This window comes from Bos indicus x Bos taurus, chromosome X (assembly GCF_003369695.1).
Source record: "Bos indicus x Bos taurus breed Angus x Brahman F1 hybrid chromosome X, Bos_hybrid_MaternalHap_v2.0, whole genome shotgun sequence".
In the NCBI taxonomy this organism is placed as follows: Eukaryota; Metazoa; Chordata; class Mammalia; order Artiodactyla; family Bovidae; genus Bos; species Bos indicus x Bos taurus.
The window spans coordinates 66,986,860-67,000,384 of NC_040105.1; the positions used below are offsets into that span (position 1 = coordinate 66,986,860).

Here is a 13,525-nt window from a genome sequence, read left to right on the forward strand (position 1 = left end):
AATTCCTTCAAACATTTAAAGAAGAAATATAACAATTCTTCACATATTCTCCCAGGAAATAAAGGAAAAGGGAAAACAAAATCCCCAAATGATTATAAAAGCCTGTCATTACCATAATACCAAATCCAGACCAATATCACATGGAAAAAATAGAGCCCAATATCCCTCATGAAGATAGATGCAAAAATTTAAATATTAAGAAATTGAATCAACCCACATATAAAAGTGACTATACACTAAGACCAAGGGGAATTACTCCAGGAATGAAAAGTGGGTTTAAGAACTGAAAATCAGGGAATTTTCTGTTGGTCCAGTGGTCGGGACTCCATGCTTCCACTGCAGGGCATGGATTTAATCCCTAGTCAGGGAACTCAGATCCCACATGCCACGAGAGGAAGCTAAAACAAAACAAAACAAAAACTAGAAATTATATTATGTAATAAAACATATAAGAGAATAATGAACAAAAACTTAATGATCATTTCAATTGACATGGAACAGGCATTTGATAAAAACCCAAGACCCATTCATGATTTAATTTTTTTTTTAATTCAACAATCTAGGAATAGAAGGAAACTTGTTCAACCTAATTAAGGACATTTACAAAAAAAAAAAAAAAAAAAAACTACAGCTAACATCATACTTAAAAGTGAAAGACTGCTTTGGCTCTGAGATGGCCCTGAGGGATGGGATGGGGAGGGAGGTAGGAGGTGGGGTTCAGGATGGGAAACACATGTACACCCATGGCTGATTCATGTCAATGTTTGGCAAAAACCACTATAATAATGCAAAGTAATTAGCCTCCAATTAAAATAAATAAAATATTTTAAGTGAAAGACTGAGTCATTTTCTCTTGAGATTGGGAACAAGTCAAGGAATTCTGCTCTCAACCATTCAGTTCAATATTTTTTTACTGTAAATTTAAGGCCAGGTAATCAGACAGGAAAGGGAGGAAACGAGAGGGAGGGAGAAGAGAAAGGAGGAGGAGGAAGAGAAGGAGAAGGAAAGGAGGAGGAAGAGAAGGAGAAGGAAAGGAGAAGAAAGGAAGGGAAGGAGAAGAAAAGGAACACATAAAACTATGCTTATTTACAGGTTACACAATTTATATGTAGAAAATCCTAAGGATTTCACATACACATAGACACACATACACAGGCTACACGTCAATACACAAAAATAAATTGTATTACCATAAACTAACAATGTGCAATCCAAAAGGAAATCAATTGAACAATTCCATTCACAATAGTATTAAAAAGAACAAAATAATTTAGTAATAAATTTAACAAAAAAAATTACAAATTTTGTACACTGCAAACTATAAAACATCACTGAAGGAAATTAAGGATCTAAATAAATGAAGAGGTATCCCACCTTAACAGAGGAGAAGCGTTAACATTATTAAGTTGCCAATATTCCCAAATTCATATGCAGACTCAATGTGATTCCTATCAAAATTCCACTTGTTTTTTCTATAAGAAATTGATAAGATGATCCTAAAATTTTTGTGGAAATGTAAAATATTCGGGGGGCAAAATATTATTGTAAAAGAGCAAATTTGGTGGACTTACATTTTCCAATTTTAACAAAATTTATAGTATTCAAGATGGTGTGGTACTGGCATGAAGATAGACATAGATGAACTGAATAGAATTAAGGGTCCAGGAATAAACCCATACATTTATGGTTAACTGATTTTCAACAAAGGTATCAAGGCAATTCAACAGGGGGAAAAAAGTCAGTCTTCAGGAAACGATGCTGGGACATGCAAAAATATGAATTTAGACTCATGCTACATGCCATACACAAAAATTAACTCAAAATTCATCACAGATATTTAGAAAAACTTTTAGAAGTAAACAAAGACCAAGTTTTTAGACAATGCACTGGCAAAAATTTCTTAAGATATATTATCAAAGGTACAAGTGATAAAAGAAAAATTGATAAATTGAATTTCATCAAAATTTAAAACTTTTTTAGTTCAAAAGACACCATTAACAACATGAAAAGGCAAGCCACAGACTGGGAGAAAATATTTGTACACCATATATCTGATAAATAATTTCTATCTAGAATAAAGAACAGGCACCTTATAACCCAATAATATGTAAACAAATAACCAATGTCTTAAGAAGGAAAAAGCTATACACAAATGTTCATAGTAGTTTTACTTATAATATTTAAAATGTGGGGAAACAATAGTAGGTGAATAAGTAAACAAACTGCTGTACAGTCATACTGTGGAATAGTACACAGCAATAAAAAGGAATGAACCACTGATGTACTCAATAACCTAGATGATTCTCACAAGTATAATGAGTGAAAAAGGCCAAGGCCCAAAGGTCACACACTGTATAATACAATTTACATAATATTCTTGAAACTCTAATAATTAAAGGTGGTAAACAGCTTAATGGTTATGAGAAGGGAGAAGGTGATTATAAAAGGATAACAACTGGCATCCTTGTGGTGATGTAACTCTTCTGTATCTCAACTATGGTGGTGGTTAAATGAACCTACATCTGTGATAAAATTGTATAGAACTAAATACACACACACAAATGAGTACATGTATGACTAGAAATCTGAGTAAGATGGTAGATTGTGTCAATGTTAGTTTCATGGTTGTGATAGTGTACTATAGTTATGGAAGTTGTTACCATTCAGGGTACTAAGTAAAGGATTAAACGGGACTTCTCTGTATTATGTTTTACAATTGTATATGAATCTCCAGTTATCTTAAAGTTTATTTTTTAAAATGGACCAAAAAATTTGAATAGACATTTTATCAAAGAAAGTATAAGAAAGTTCATTTGTAAATGAACAACAAGCACGTGAAAATATGCTTAACATTATTAGTCATTCAGGAAATGCAAAGTAAAACTACAAAGCAATAGTACTTCATACCCACAAGAATAGCTATAACCGAAAAGACAATAACAAATGTTGGAGAGGATGTGGAGAAAAATGGAATCCTCATACATTGCTGATGAGAATGTAAACTGAGTAAGCAACTTTGAAAACAGTTTGTCAGTTCTCTTAAATTCAAAACAGTCTTACCATATGTCCTAGCAATTACACCCATGGGTATTCACCCTGGAGAAATCAAAACATATGTTCATACAAGGACTTGTATGTGAATTTTCGTAACAGCATTTTCATAATATCCAAAGGTGGAAGCAATCCAAATGTCAACAATTGGTGAATGGATAAGCCAAATGTGATATATCCTTACAAAGGCATGCTATTCATCAATTAAAAGCAATGAAGTATTCATACAAGACACAACATGACCAAACCTCAAAAACATTATGCTAAGTTCAAGGAGATCCAACCAGTCCATTCTGAAGGAGATCAGCCCTGGGATTTCTTTGGAAGGACTGATGCTAAAGCTGAAACTCCAGTACTTTGGCCACCTCATGCGAAGAGTTGACTCATTGGAAAAGACTGTGATGCTGGGAGGGATTGGGGGCAGGAGAAGGGGATGACAGAGGATGAGATGGCTGGATGGCATCACTGACTCGATGGATGTGAGTCTGAGTGAACTCCGGGAGTTGGTGATGGACAGGGAGGCCTGGCGTGCTGCAATTCATGGGGTCGCAGAGTCAGACATGACTGAGCGACTGAACTGAACTGAAGTGAAAAAAGCTAGACACAAAAGAGCACATATTGTATGGTCCAATTTATTTGAAATGCCCAGAAAAGAAATCTATACAGAAAAAAAAAGTAGATTAATTATTTCCTGGGGCTGGGGTAAAGAGTGAGGAATGACTGAAAGTGGGACTGTGATTTCTGTTGAATGTGACAGAAATGTTCTAAAAGTAGTTTGTGGTGATAGTTGCACAACTCTGCAAATTCACTAAAATCACCAAGTCATATGCTTTAATAAATAAATATCTAAATAGAAAAAGAGGAAGGGAGGAACAGAAGGAGGGAGGGAGGATGAAAGTTGTTTTTCATAAGTTGCAATTGGTTTCAGCTGTTTTAAGGTTGAAATCCACCCCCTCAAATAGTTAAACTTGTGATCTCTTGCCTCAGGTCCCCTGCCATCAGATGGGACAATTACCCCCATGCCCTGCTTAGCACGTTGGACAGAAGTTGTGCGCTTTCTTCTCCATCCACTCCTAGCTTTACTATCCTTGATGGCAGCTCAAGTATCATTTGAAAATCATGTTCTTGTGTTTTGCTGAAAAAAATGTGTTTTTCTCAGCTTGACCAATTCCAAATTCTTCTATAGTTCTGCAAAACAAATTAAGCTTGAAATCATATATGCCTTTTCAGCCCACCATATATACAGTAAAAACAGATGCGCAAATTTAACTATACTTGTGAGTTTCTCAAAGCATAGCACTTCTCTTAACTGCTTTGTTCTTTTGACATCTGACTGTCAGGGGCTTCTTTGCATCTTGACTATGGAATTTCACTGTTCCTCTCCTTCCCTCCCATCTCCCACAGCCTTAATTTCTTCACTTTCACCATAGTTCCAATACCTATTTTATACCTATCACAAGTACACTCCTTATAATCCTTTCCCTTCAAATATCCCTACCTAGTCTAATCCTGAGTGGTGAAAAGAAGAAACTAAAAGAGTCGGACATGACTGAGCGACTGAACTGACTGACCGACTGACCAGTTAAGTAGTCATCAGCATAATACTTCCCTCTAGAGATTGACTTGGTAGACTTTCATGGATAATATAAGATGTTTGGAAATTTTTTTAAATATTGCCTGTGGGGTTTTTTGTTTTTGTCTTTTGCTTTTTGAAAGAGAACTGGTGCAGAATATTGATTTGATCTTAAGTCTAAGGTATTTTGCTCTGATAAATGACATATGACAAATTATCAATGCCCAAGATAACAGACCTAACAGAAGTCTATTATAAAATTCTTTAACATTCCATCTTTAATTACAATTTCTGGTTAGTAGATAAAGTTCTCTCTGTTATAAAAACCTAGATTTTTTTGCTGAGAGTGTTGCAACTTATTTTTAAAGTTCCAAAATAATCAAGTTTTTGAGTACAAGTTTTTTTTTTTTTAATAACACAAATTTCTTGATAATAATGATGATTTGACTCAGACAGCCTAAATGCTTTGTTTTCACTGCTATACTGTTAATATAATACTCACCATACATTAAAGTGTGGCTTGGCTACATCTATTTCTTCAGTCTCATCAACTAATTGGGATGCAGCCGTCTTGTAGCAGAAAGAGCAGTGAAACTGATATTAGAATACCTGGATTACAGTATTTGTTTTATCACTTAGCAGCTGTGTTACTTTGTCTTAATGATCCTTGAATTATGGCATGAATTTTTGTGCTATTGCCAAATATGAAATAGTTTGAGACATGGATTGGAAACTCAAAATATGTGATCTCTGTAACATTTAGCAGATGTAAGGAAGGAGGTGTTTGAAAAAGAAAATCTTAGACGAAAGGTCACCAGAGACCTTAAGACATTATTTAAACTTCCTGAGACTGCTTTGTCATCTATAAAATAATGATGATGATGCCTACCCCCACAGTATTGTTTAAGGGTTAATTGAGATATTGTATGTTAGAGTCTAGCCCAATGTCTGGAAAATGGATGATGTTTATCGATGTTTCCTTGGGTTGGAACGCTCCCTTTACTCCCCCCATTTCCCTCCTCCCCGCGGAAAAAGAAATAAATTTCAAAATTCAAACATCTTTCAAGACGCCCAAAAGGCACCACTCCATGAAGCTCTTCCAAACAACTTTAGGAAGTATAGCCCTTTAGTTAAGAGTGCTGGGCTTCTGGAATCAGAAGCATTGGGCAAGTTACTTCTCCTCTCTGCATCTAGGTTTCCCATGCATAAAATGAAATCATGGTACATATTTCATAGGGTTGTTTAGTATTAAATGAGACATGTACACAGAGCACTTAGCACAGTCCCTGACACTTAGTAAGTCCTCCATAAGTATTACATAGTAGAAGAAGTAATAGAAAGTTTCCCTTTCAGTAAAATGTTAATAAAAATGCCTCCCAAGGTGTGGCAAAGTTCTGCAGCAAGTCTTTTAAACTGTAATGCTGAACAAGTGTAAGGGATTGGTGAATATTTTAAGATATATGATGCAAAGTTCTAACCTCACTTTTATAGACTATCCTTTCTCTGCACTGGAGGCAAACCGGGTAATAATACCATTATTAATTAGTAGGAAGTAAAATCAGAAGATACATCCCTGGGAGACAAGCAGCAGAAGCCCAAACAGCAGTATTAAGAGCAGCACCCGCATACCGGACCTCGATAATTCCCTGGAGTTCACCTCTAACGTCCCTTTTCCCTTGGAGCCGCGCAAGCGTACACTGATTTTGCTCCTCTCTCCCTTGTGCCCTCGCCTCCCCCCGCCACCCCTACGTCCACCCCACCACGCAGGCGCATCTCCTTAAATCCAGTCCCTACACCCCTCCTGTTTGCCTGCATTAAGTTCTCCCTCCTCTTTCTGCACCTCAGCAGGTTCACTCTTCTCCGTGAGGGTGGCGGCGATAGAGAGGTCACGTGATGAGCATCTTGCTGCCCAACATGGCGGAGTTCGATACCATCTCGGAACTGGAGGAGGAGGAGGAAGAAGAAGCGGCAACGTCGTCGTCGTCGTCGCCGTCGTCGTCGTCGTCGGTATCAGGGCCTGACGATGACGAGGAAGATGAGGAGGAGGAGGAGGAAGAAAACGAAGAGGAGGAGGAGGAAGAAGAGGAGCAGGTGGAGGAAACGCCGCCCCCGCCTCGGGTAGTGAGCGAAGAGCATCTACGGAGATATGCCCCCGACCCTGTATTGGTGCGGGGCGCCGGCCACATCACTGTGTAAGCCAGAGGGAGCTATGGGGTTTGAAAAGGCTGAGATTTGGCGACAGAGGAATAAGGCGATCGAGGGGCGTGTGGTGTGGGGGAGGGTGACTGAGGCATACAGTTAGAAAAGGACACCTAGTCTAAATGGAGAAACTGAGGGAGATAGGTGTAAAGGAAGTGAGGAGAATGCAAATGCGATGCACCAACACCAGGTAAAGAGTGAGTATAAGACAGGGAAGTCTGGGGTTCGGAGCCAGAGGGATTGGAGTAGAGGTGAGTCTCCTTGCTTCTGTGTATGCTGGCGAGAATAGTCTAAACTGCAGGATGTACCAGCGGATTCTTTGCTGTTAAGATTGGTGTCTAGTGGAAAACGGTGACTGCTGTAACAAGTGACAAGACTGAGGCTTGGACTCTTCAAAACAGAAACAGGATATATTTTGTGAATAACGTTATAGAATATCCACTCACCTACGTTTGCATCCATTCTTCTGTTTAATTCTTATGTAAATGAATACAATAATCCTTTCTATGTGTTGATCACTCTGACATTCCTTGAATATCACACAATTAGATGTTCAGGTTGAGAGGCAGCTATGAAACGTTGAAAGAGCAATAGATTGAGAGTGAGGGCTCTTGTATGTTAGTCCCAGCTTTACTTCTTACTGGCCCTGTGACCTTGGTCAGGTTACTTCGTATTTCTGGGCCGTAATATCTCTATCCATAAAATGAGGGGTTTGGAGTTAGATGGTTTCTAAACTCTTTCACCTCTGAGATAATTTAAGATACCTTCAGGAGATTTTGTATGTGCAAATAGTAAATATGCAAACATTAAATATGTATGGACATGAATCCCCTAGGAGCTGAGGATGATTTTTTGAAAACTTATGCAGAGTTTTTAAAAATTGAAATCTTGGATCATATTTGAGAAAATAAAAGGGAGAGGGCCCTCATAGCATAGTAGTTGCAAAGCCAGAGAAAAATGTAGTGGTTTTCTGGGCTTTGAAGAGTGCTTTCTCATTTTTATGTAATGCAATGGACTGTAAATACTTGAAAGTTTGAGTATTATATCATGTTCATCATCTTAAATATGCTGTCATTTACTGCATTTAAAAAACAGGACTATTTTTTCCTATTAAGTCATGCTGCCTATAATTTTGATAATGCCTCACCTACCACATTGACTTTAAATTGAGTCCATATTATCTGAAATCATGTAATATGCACCACCTCCCCCCATCATGTTAGCTTTTAATTTTAAGATGTTGAGTATCTTGATTGTAATATACTTTTGTGATCTTTGCATGAAAAGATTTTGCAAGAAAGATTTTGAAATTGTGGAAGAATGTGAGGAGATTTTTAGATCTGCCATTTGGTTAGGCAAGTTTAACACAATTTTTTTGGTTCAAGAATTTTGCAGATAGTCTACAATGTTCAGATGCCAGCTTACTACACAGTTTTACTTAGATTCCTTTCATCACTATGGAGACAATCTATTACTCAAATTGATTATGATTCTGGCACCAAAGTTTACTTTCATGCAGATTATTTCACATGACTAAACAGAAAAAGACTTTTTATTCTAGTCTGTAATTTTATATTCCAACACTCCTTCCCCTCATTATTTTCTAAAATTCAGAAAACAAAGAACAAGCAAGAAAACAGAATTTAAGTTCTCCAAAACTTATTTGTGGTTTCATTTTACTCTTCACACAACTTATAAATCTATTTTCAATTAAAAGCACTTGCCATGACACTTGCCATGCTCAGGCCCTTTTGATAAGTGTAATGTCCCTCCTAGCTTAATAATTATGGAATAAAGAGCGTGAAATAGTGGTGCTCTTAGTAACTGTTGGCATTAATTGAAGGCAAAACCTGAAAAGCAGCAAACCAGTACTTGAATTGCTAACCAATGTACATAGTTTGGAAAAGTATTTCGTTGTACATGTTCTCTGACCTAGAGAGAACATTTGATGTTAAATGTCTGAGATTTGGAGAAAAAAAAAAAAAGGTTGAATGTTTAGGAGAAAGTTTTACTGGATCTGAGAAACTGGTCTTTCTATGATAGTAAAATCTTCCTTACAACAGATAAAGTAAAGTCCTTAGGAAATAGTAAATTTAATTTTGAAATGTCTAATATATCAGCCTTTGTTTAATTTTTTCTGACATGGGAGTATTAGTTGCCCTATCTGAATGAAATATTTCTTATTCTCTCCCATCCTTATTTTTTTCATTCTTTGTGTAGTCACTTGTTCTTTAGAGGATGTTGTTTCTTTTCAAAGTTTAAGATCTGAGAACCATCACTTCAGATTCAGTATATCTTAAACCTAATATTTTCTCTCCTTACATTGTCTGTGTATTCCAGTTGCCCCATTTCTGACTCTGATACTACCATTCCAATCTTCCCAGGTAATATTTCAAGTTATTGAGTCATTTTTAACTCTTCCTTCTCCTTCAATTGTCCATTGCCAGTCTGTCCCAGAATTATGTCTTCATGCCTTTTAAAAAGTCTATTAGATTATTCATTTTTCTCCATTTCTACTGGCACCTTGCTAGTTTGGGTCATCATCATCTTCTACTTGAATTGCAGCCACAGTCTGCTGCGTCTTCCCACTCCAATCCATCTGGATGCTTATGCCAAACTAATTTTCTTAAAACACAGTTTAAAATGTCACTTTCCTGCTGAAAAACCTGCATTGGATCTTAATTAGGTTTGAATTTTATGCTTTCCTTCTCCACTTTCAGAGGTCAAGGAGTCCCTCCACTTGTTCAGAGCTCACCCCTCCACTGATGCCTTCCAAAACCTTCTTTTGCAACCTCCTTCCAGGCAGCCCCTCTCTATATACTATTACCTCACTTGTCCTCTATTAGCTCAGCCTATAACTGTATTCAGAATCTAATTCTGTAAAAATAAAATAGCCTTCTTAGACCTATGTTCCCCATTAGCTACTGTCTAATCTCTTTTCTTTCTCCAGATTTCTTAAGAGTAGCTACATTCACCATGTCTATTTCCTCTTCACCCTTCTGTTACCTGGATTTTGCCACCATGACCTCAGACAAACTGGCATCAATAAGATCATCATGACCTTCTGTTGCTAAATTAATGGGCATCTTCCATTTTCTATCTTTCTGGTCCTCTCTATTGCATATGAGACTTATAATGACTCTCTCTTAGAGGCTTTTACTCCAGGGGTCACAAACACACAGGCCTTCAGAGGCAAGACAGGTCACAGAAAATGGTTGCAGCTTGAGTAATGATGGGCCTTAGTTGAACTGGAAGGTATGTGTTTTGCCTCAAGGGTTTCAAATTCTGTTAAAAAACAAAACATTTTACCAGCCAAACAAACCTAGGAATTTCTTGGCCACTTTACTCTCCCTGGTTTCCTTTTATTTTTCTGGTTATTCCTGAACTGTCTCATTCATGGGTTTTTCTTCCTCCTTTGCTCCTTGAATACCAGTGATCTCCAGAGTTTTGTTCTCATCCCACTATTCTCATTCCTTACTCTAGATAGGTGGCCTCATCTTGATTCCCATGGTTTCAGTTATCTGATGTCTCCCAAATATGTATTGCTATACCAGACTCTGCTAAGACTCTTATCTGGGCTTCCTCACCTAATGAGTCACTGACATCTTAAATTCAACGTGTTCAAAACAGAACTCATCCTCCCCTCTCCTACAACATATCCTCACACCCCCATCCCAACCCCTCAAAAAATTCCTTCTATTTCTGAGTTCTCCAACCCAGTTAACTCTGGCAAGTGGTTCATCTTCCCCATTCAGTCTTCTCACATCTAAGAAATCAGTGAGTATAAACAATATATGGCTTAAATTTTTCTTCTTTTCCTCCCTACCACCACTTACTTCCCTGATTCAAGCCCCTTTCACCACTCTACTCATCATCTTGTCTTCATCCTAATCACCTTCACATCGATCCCTCAGTTCAGTTCAGTCGCTCAGTCGTTTCTGACTCTTTGCGACCCCATGAATTGCAGCACGCCAGGCCTCCCTGTCCATCACCAACTCCTGGAGTTCACCCAAACTCATGTGCATCGAGTCGTCCCTCAGTCTGCTGCTAAATGGAGACACCACTTTCCTCTTTAAGACTTCTGTCATTTTCTCTTCATCTGTAGGATCAAGTCTAAGCTTTAAAGCATGGAATATATGACTAGACCCTGCCTATCCATCAGCCTAATCTCCTGACATTTCCCTTTACTGCTTGTATTTTCTTATTCATAGCATGCTCATAGCTTTTCTTCCAAGGAGCAAGCGTCTTTTTATTTCATGGCTGCAGTCACCATCTGCAGTGATTTTGGAGCCCAAGAAAATAAAATCTGTCACTGTTCCCATTGTTTCCCCATCTATTTGCCATTAAGTGATGGGACCGGATGCCATGAGCTTTGTTTTTTGAATGTTGAGTTTTAAGCCAGCTTTTTCACTCTCCACTTTCACTTTCATCAAGAGGCTTTTGAGTTCCTCTTCACTTTCTGCCATAAGGGTGGTGTCATCTGCATTTCTGAAGTTACAGATATTTCTCCCAGCAATCTTGATTCCAGCTTGTGTTTCTTCCAGTCCAGCGTTTCTCATGATGTACTCTGCATTTAAGTTAAATAAGCAGGGTAACAATATACAGCCTTGACATACTCCTTTCCCAATTTGTAACCAGTCCATTGTTCCATGTCCGTTTCTAACTGTTGCTTCTTGACATGATACAGATTTCTCAGGAGGCAGGTAAGGTAGCCTGGTAGTCCCATCTCTTTAAGAATTTTCCACAGTTGTTGGAGAAGGCAATGGCACCCCACTCCAGCACTCTTGCCTGGAAAATCCCATGGATGGAGGAGCCTGGTGGGCTGCAGTCCATGGGGTCGCTAAGAGTCGGACACAACTGAGCGACTTCACTTTCACTTTTCACTTTCATGCATTAGAGAAGGAAATGGCAACCCACTCCAGTGTTCTTGCCTGGAGAATCTCAGGGACGGGGGAGCCTGGTGGGCTGCCGTCTATGGGGTTGCACAGAGTCGGACACAACTGAAGCGACTTAGCAGCGACAGTTTGTTGTTATCCATGTGGTCAAAGGTTTTAGCATAGTCAATGAAGCAGAAGTAGATGTTTTTCTGGAATTCTCTTGGTTTTTCTATGATCCAACAGATATTGACAATTTGATCTCTGGTTCCTCTGCCTTTTCTAAATCCAGCTTGAACATCTGGAAGTTCTCAGTTCATGTACTGTTGAAGTCTAACTTGGAGAATTTTGACCATTACTTTGCTAGCGTGTATGATGAGTGCACTTGTGCGGTAGTTTGAACATTCTTTGGCATTGCCTTTCTTTGGGATTGGAATGAAAACTGACTTTTCCAGTCCTGTGGCCACTGCTGAGTTTTCCAAATTTGCTGGCATATTGAGTGCAGCACTTTCACAGCGTCATCTTTTTAGGGTTTGAAATAGCTCAGCTGGAATTCCATCATCTCCACTAGCTTTGCTCGTAGTGATGCTTCCTAAGGCCTACTTGACCGCTCACTCCAGGCTGTCTGGTTCTAGGTGAATGATCACACCATCGTGGTTATCTGGGTCATTACAATCTTTTTTGTATAGTTCTTCTGTGTATTCTTGCCACCTCTTCTTAATATCTTCTGCTTCTTTTAGGTCCGTACATTTCTGTCCTTTATTGTGCCCATCTTTGCACGAAATGTTCCCTTGGTATCTCTAATGTTTTTGAAGAGATCTTTAGTCTCTAATTAATATTAAATATATTTAACAAGAGTTATTTAATACCTTATCAATGAATTATAATTTTGGGGAAGTCGAATAACCTAACCACAATAATTGTAGTTCTAAATCTGAGATGATGATGATCATAAATGGATATTTAATGATCTTTTTCCAAAATACATACATGGCTAAATTAGCTCCCACAGATTTAAGGTTTTAGAAAACAGAAATAATGAAATGTCTCTTGTAAGAGTTGTTTCAAAAACACTGTACATCTGAGTGATATAGCTTAATAGCTATGATTTTTCTTCTTGATATTTTTAGGGTAAATATTTGGATCCAGTGTATTGAAATACAAGAAAAATTTTATCTCATGAGATTATTTTCTTATTTTTAGGTATTATTAAACTCCTTATTTTTCTTAAAGTATATAATTATTTACCCTCTATCAGATCAGATCAGTCGCTCAGTCATGTCCGACTCTTTGCGACCCCACAAATCGCAGCACGCCAGGCCTCCCTGTCCATCACCAACTCCCAGAGTTCACTGAGACTCACGTCCATCAAGTCAGTGATGCCATCCAGCCATCTCATCCTCTGTCATCCGCTTCTCCTCTTGCCCCCAATCCCTCCCAGCATCAGAGTCTTTTCCAGTGAGTCAACTCTTCACATGAGGTGGCCAAAGTACTGGAGTTTCAGCTTTAGCATCATTCCTTCCAAAGAAACCCAGGGCTGATCTCCTTCAGAATGGACTGGTTGGATCTCCTTGCAGTCCAAGGGACTCTCAAGAGGCTTCTCCAGCACCACAGTTCAAAAGCATCAATTCTTCAGTGCTCAGCCTTCTTCACAGTCCAACTCTCACATCCATACATGACCACTGGAAAAACCATAGCCTTGACTAGATGAACCTTTGTTGGCAAAGTAATGTCTCTGCGTTTGAATATGCTATCTAGGTTGGTCATAACTTTCCTTCCAAGGAGTAAGCCTCTTTTAATTTCATGGCTGCAGTCACCATCTGTAGTG

The 13,525-nt window shown here is 38.3% G+C and overlaps 1 protein-coding gene and 1 long non-coding RNA gene across 6 annotated transcripts in view; one reads left to right on the top strand and one right to left on the bottom strand.

Annotated features, from left to right (window-relative positions):
* Positions 1-3,667: 3,667 nt before the first annotated feature.
* LOC113887338 lies at positions 3,668-6,237 on the bottom strand. Its single transcript, XR_003509709.1, has 2 exons — positions 5,127-6,237; positions 3,668-4,239 (listed from the first exon to the last, which is right to left on the bottom strand). It is a non-coding gene; the product is annotated as an uncharacterized LOC113887338 (long non-coding RNA).
* A 135-nt stretch (positions 6,238-6,372) lies between these two features.
* The window catches only part of CHIC1 (cysteine rich hydrophobic domain 1), a 41,386-nt gene continuing 34,233 nt past the window's right edge, over positions 6,373-13,525 (top strand). For all 5 annotated transcript variants that reach the window (XM_027534431.1, XM_027534430.1, XM_027534433.1 and 2 more), the window contains exon 1: positions 6,373-6,816. In XM_027534431.1, the coding sequence (XP_027390232.1) occupies positions 6,518-6,816 (299 nt within the window). In that variant the 5' untranslated portion in view covers positions 6,373-6,517. The remainder of the gene's footprint in view (positions 6,817-13,525) is intronic.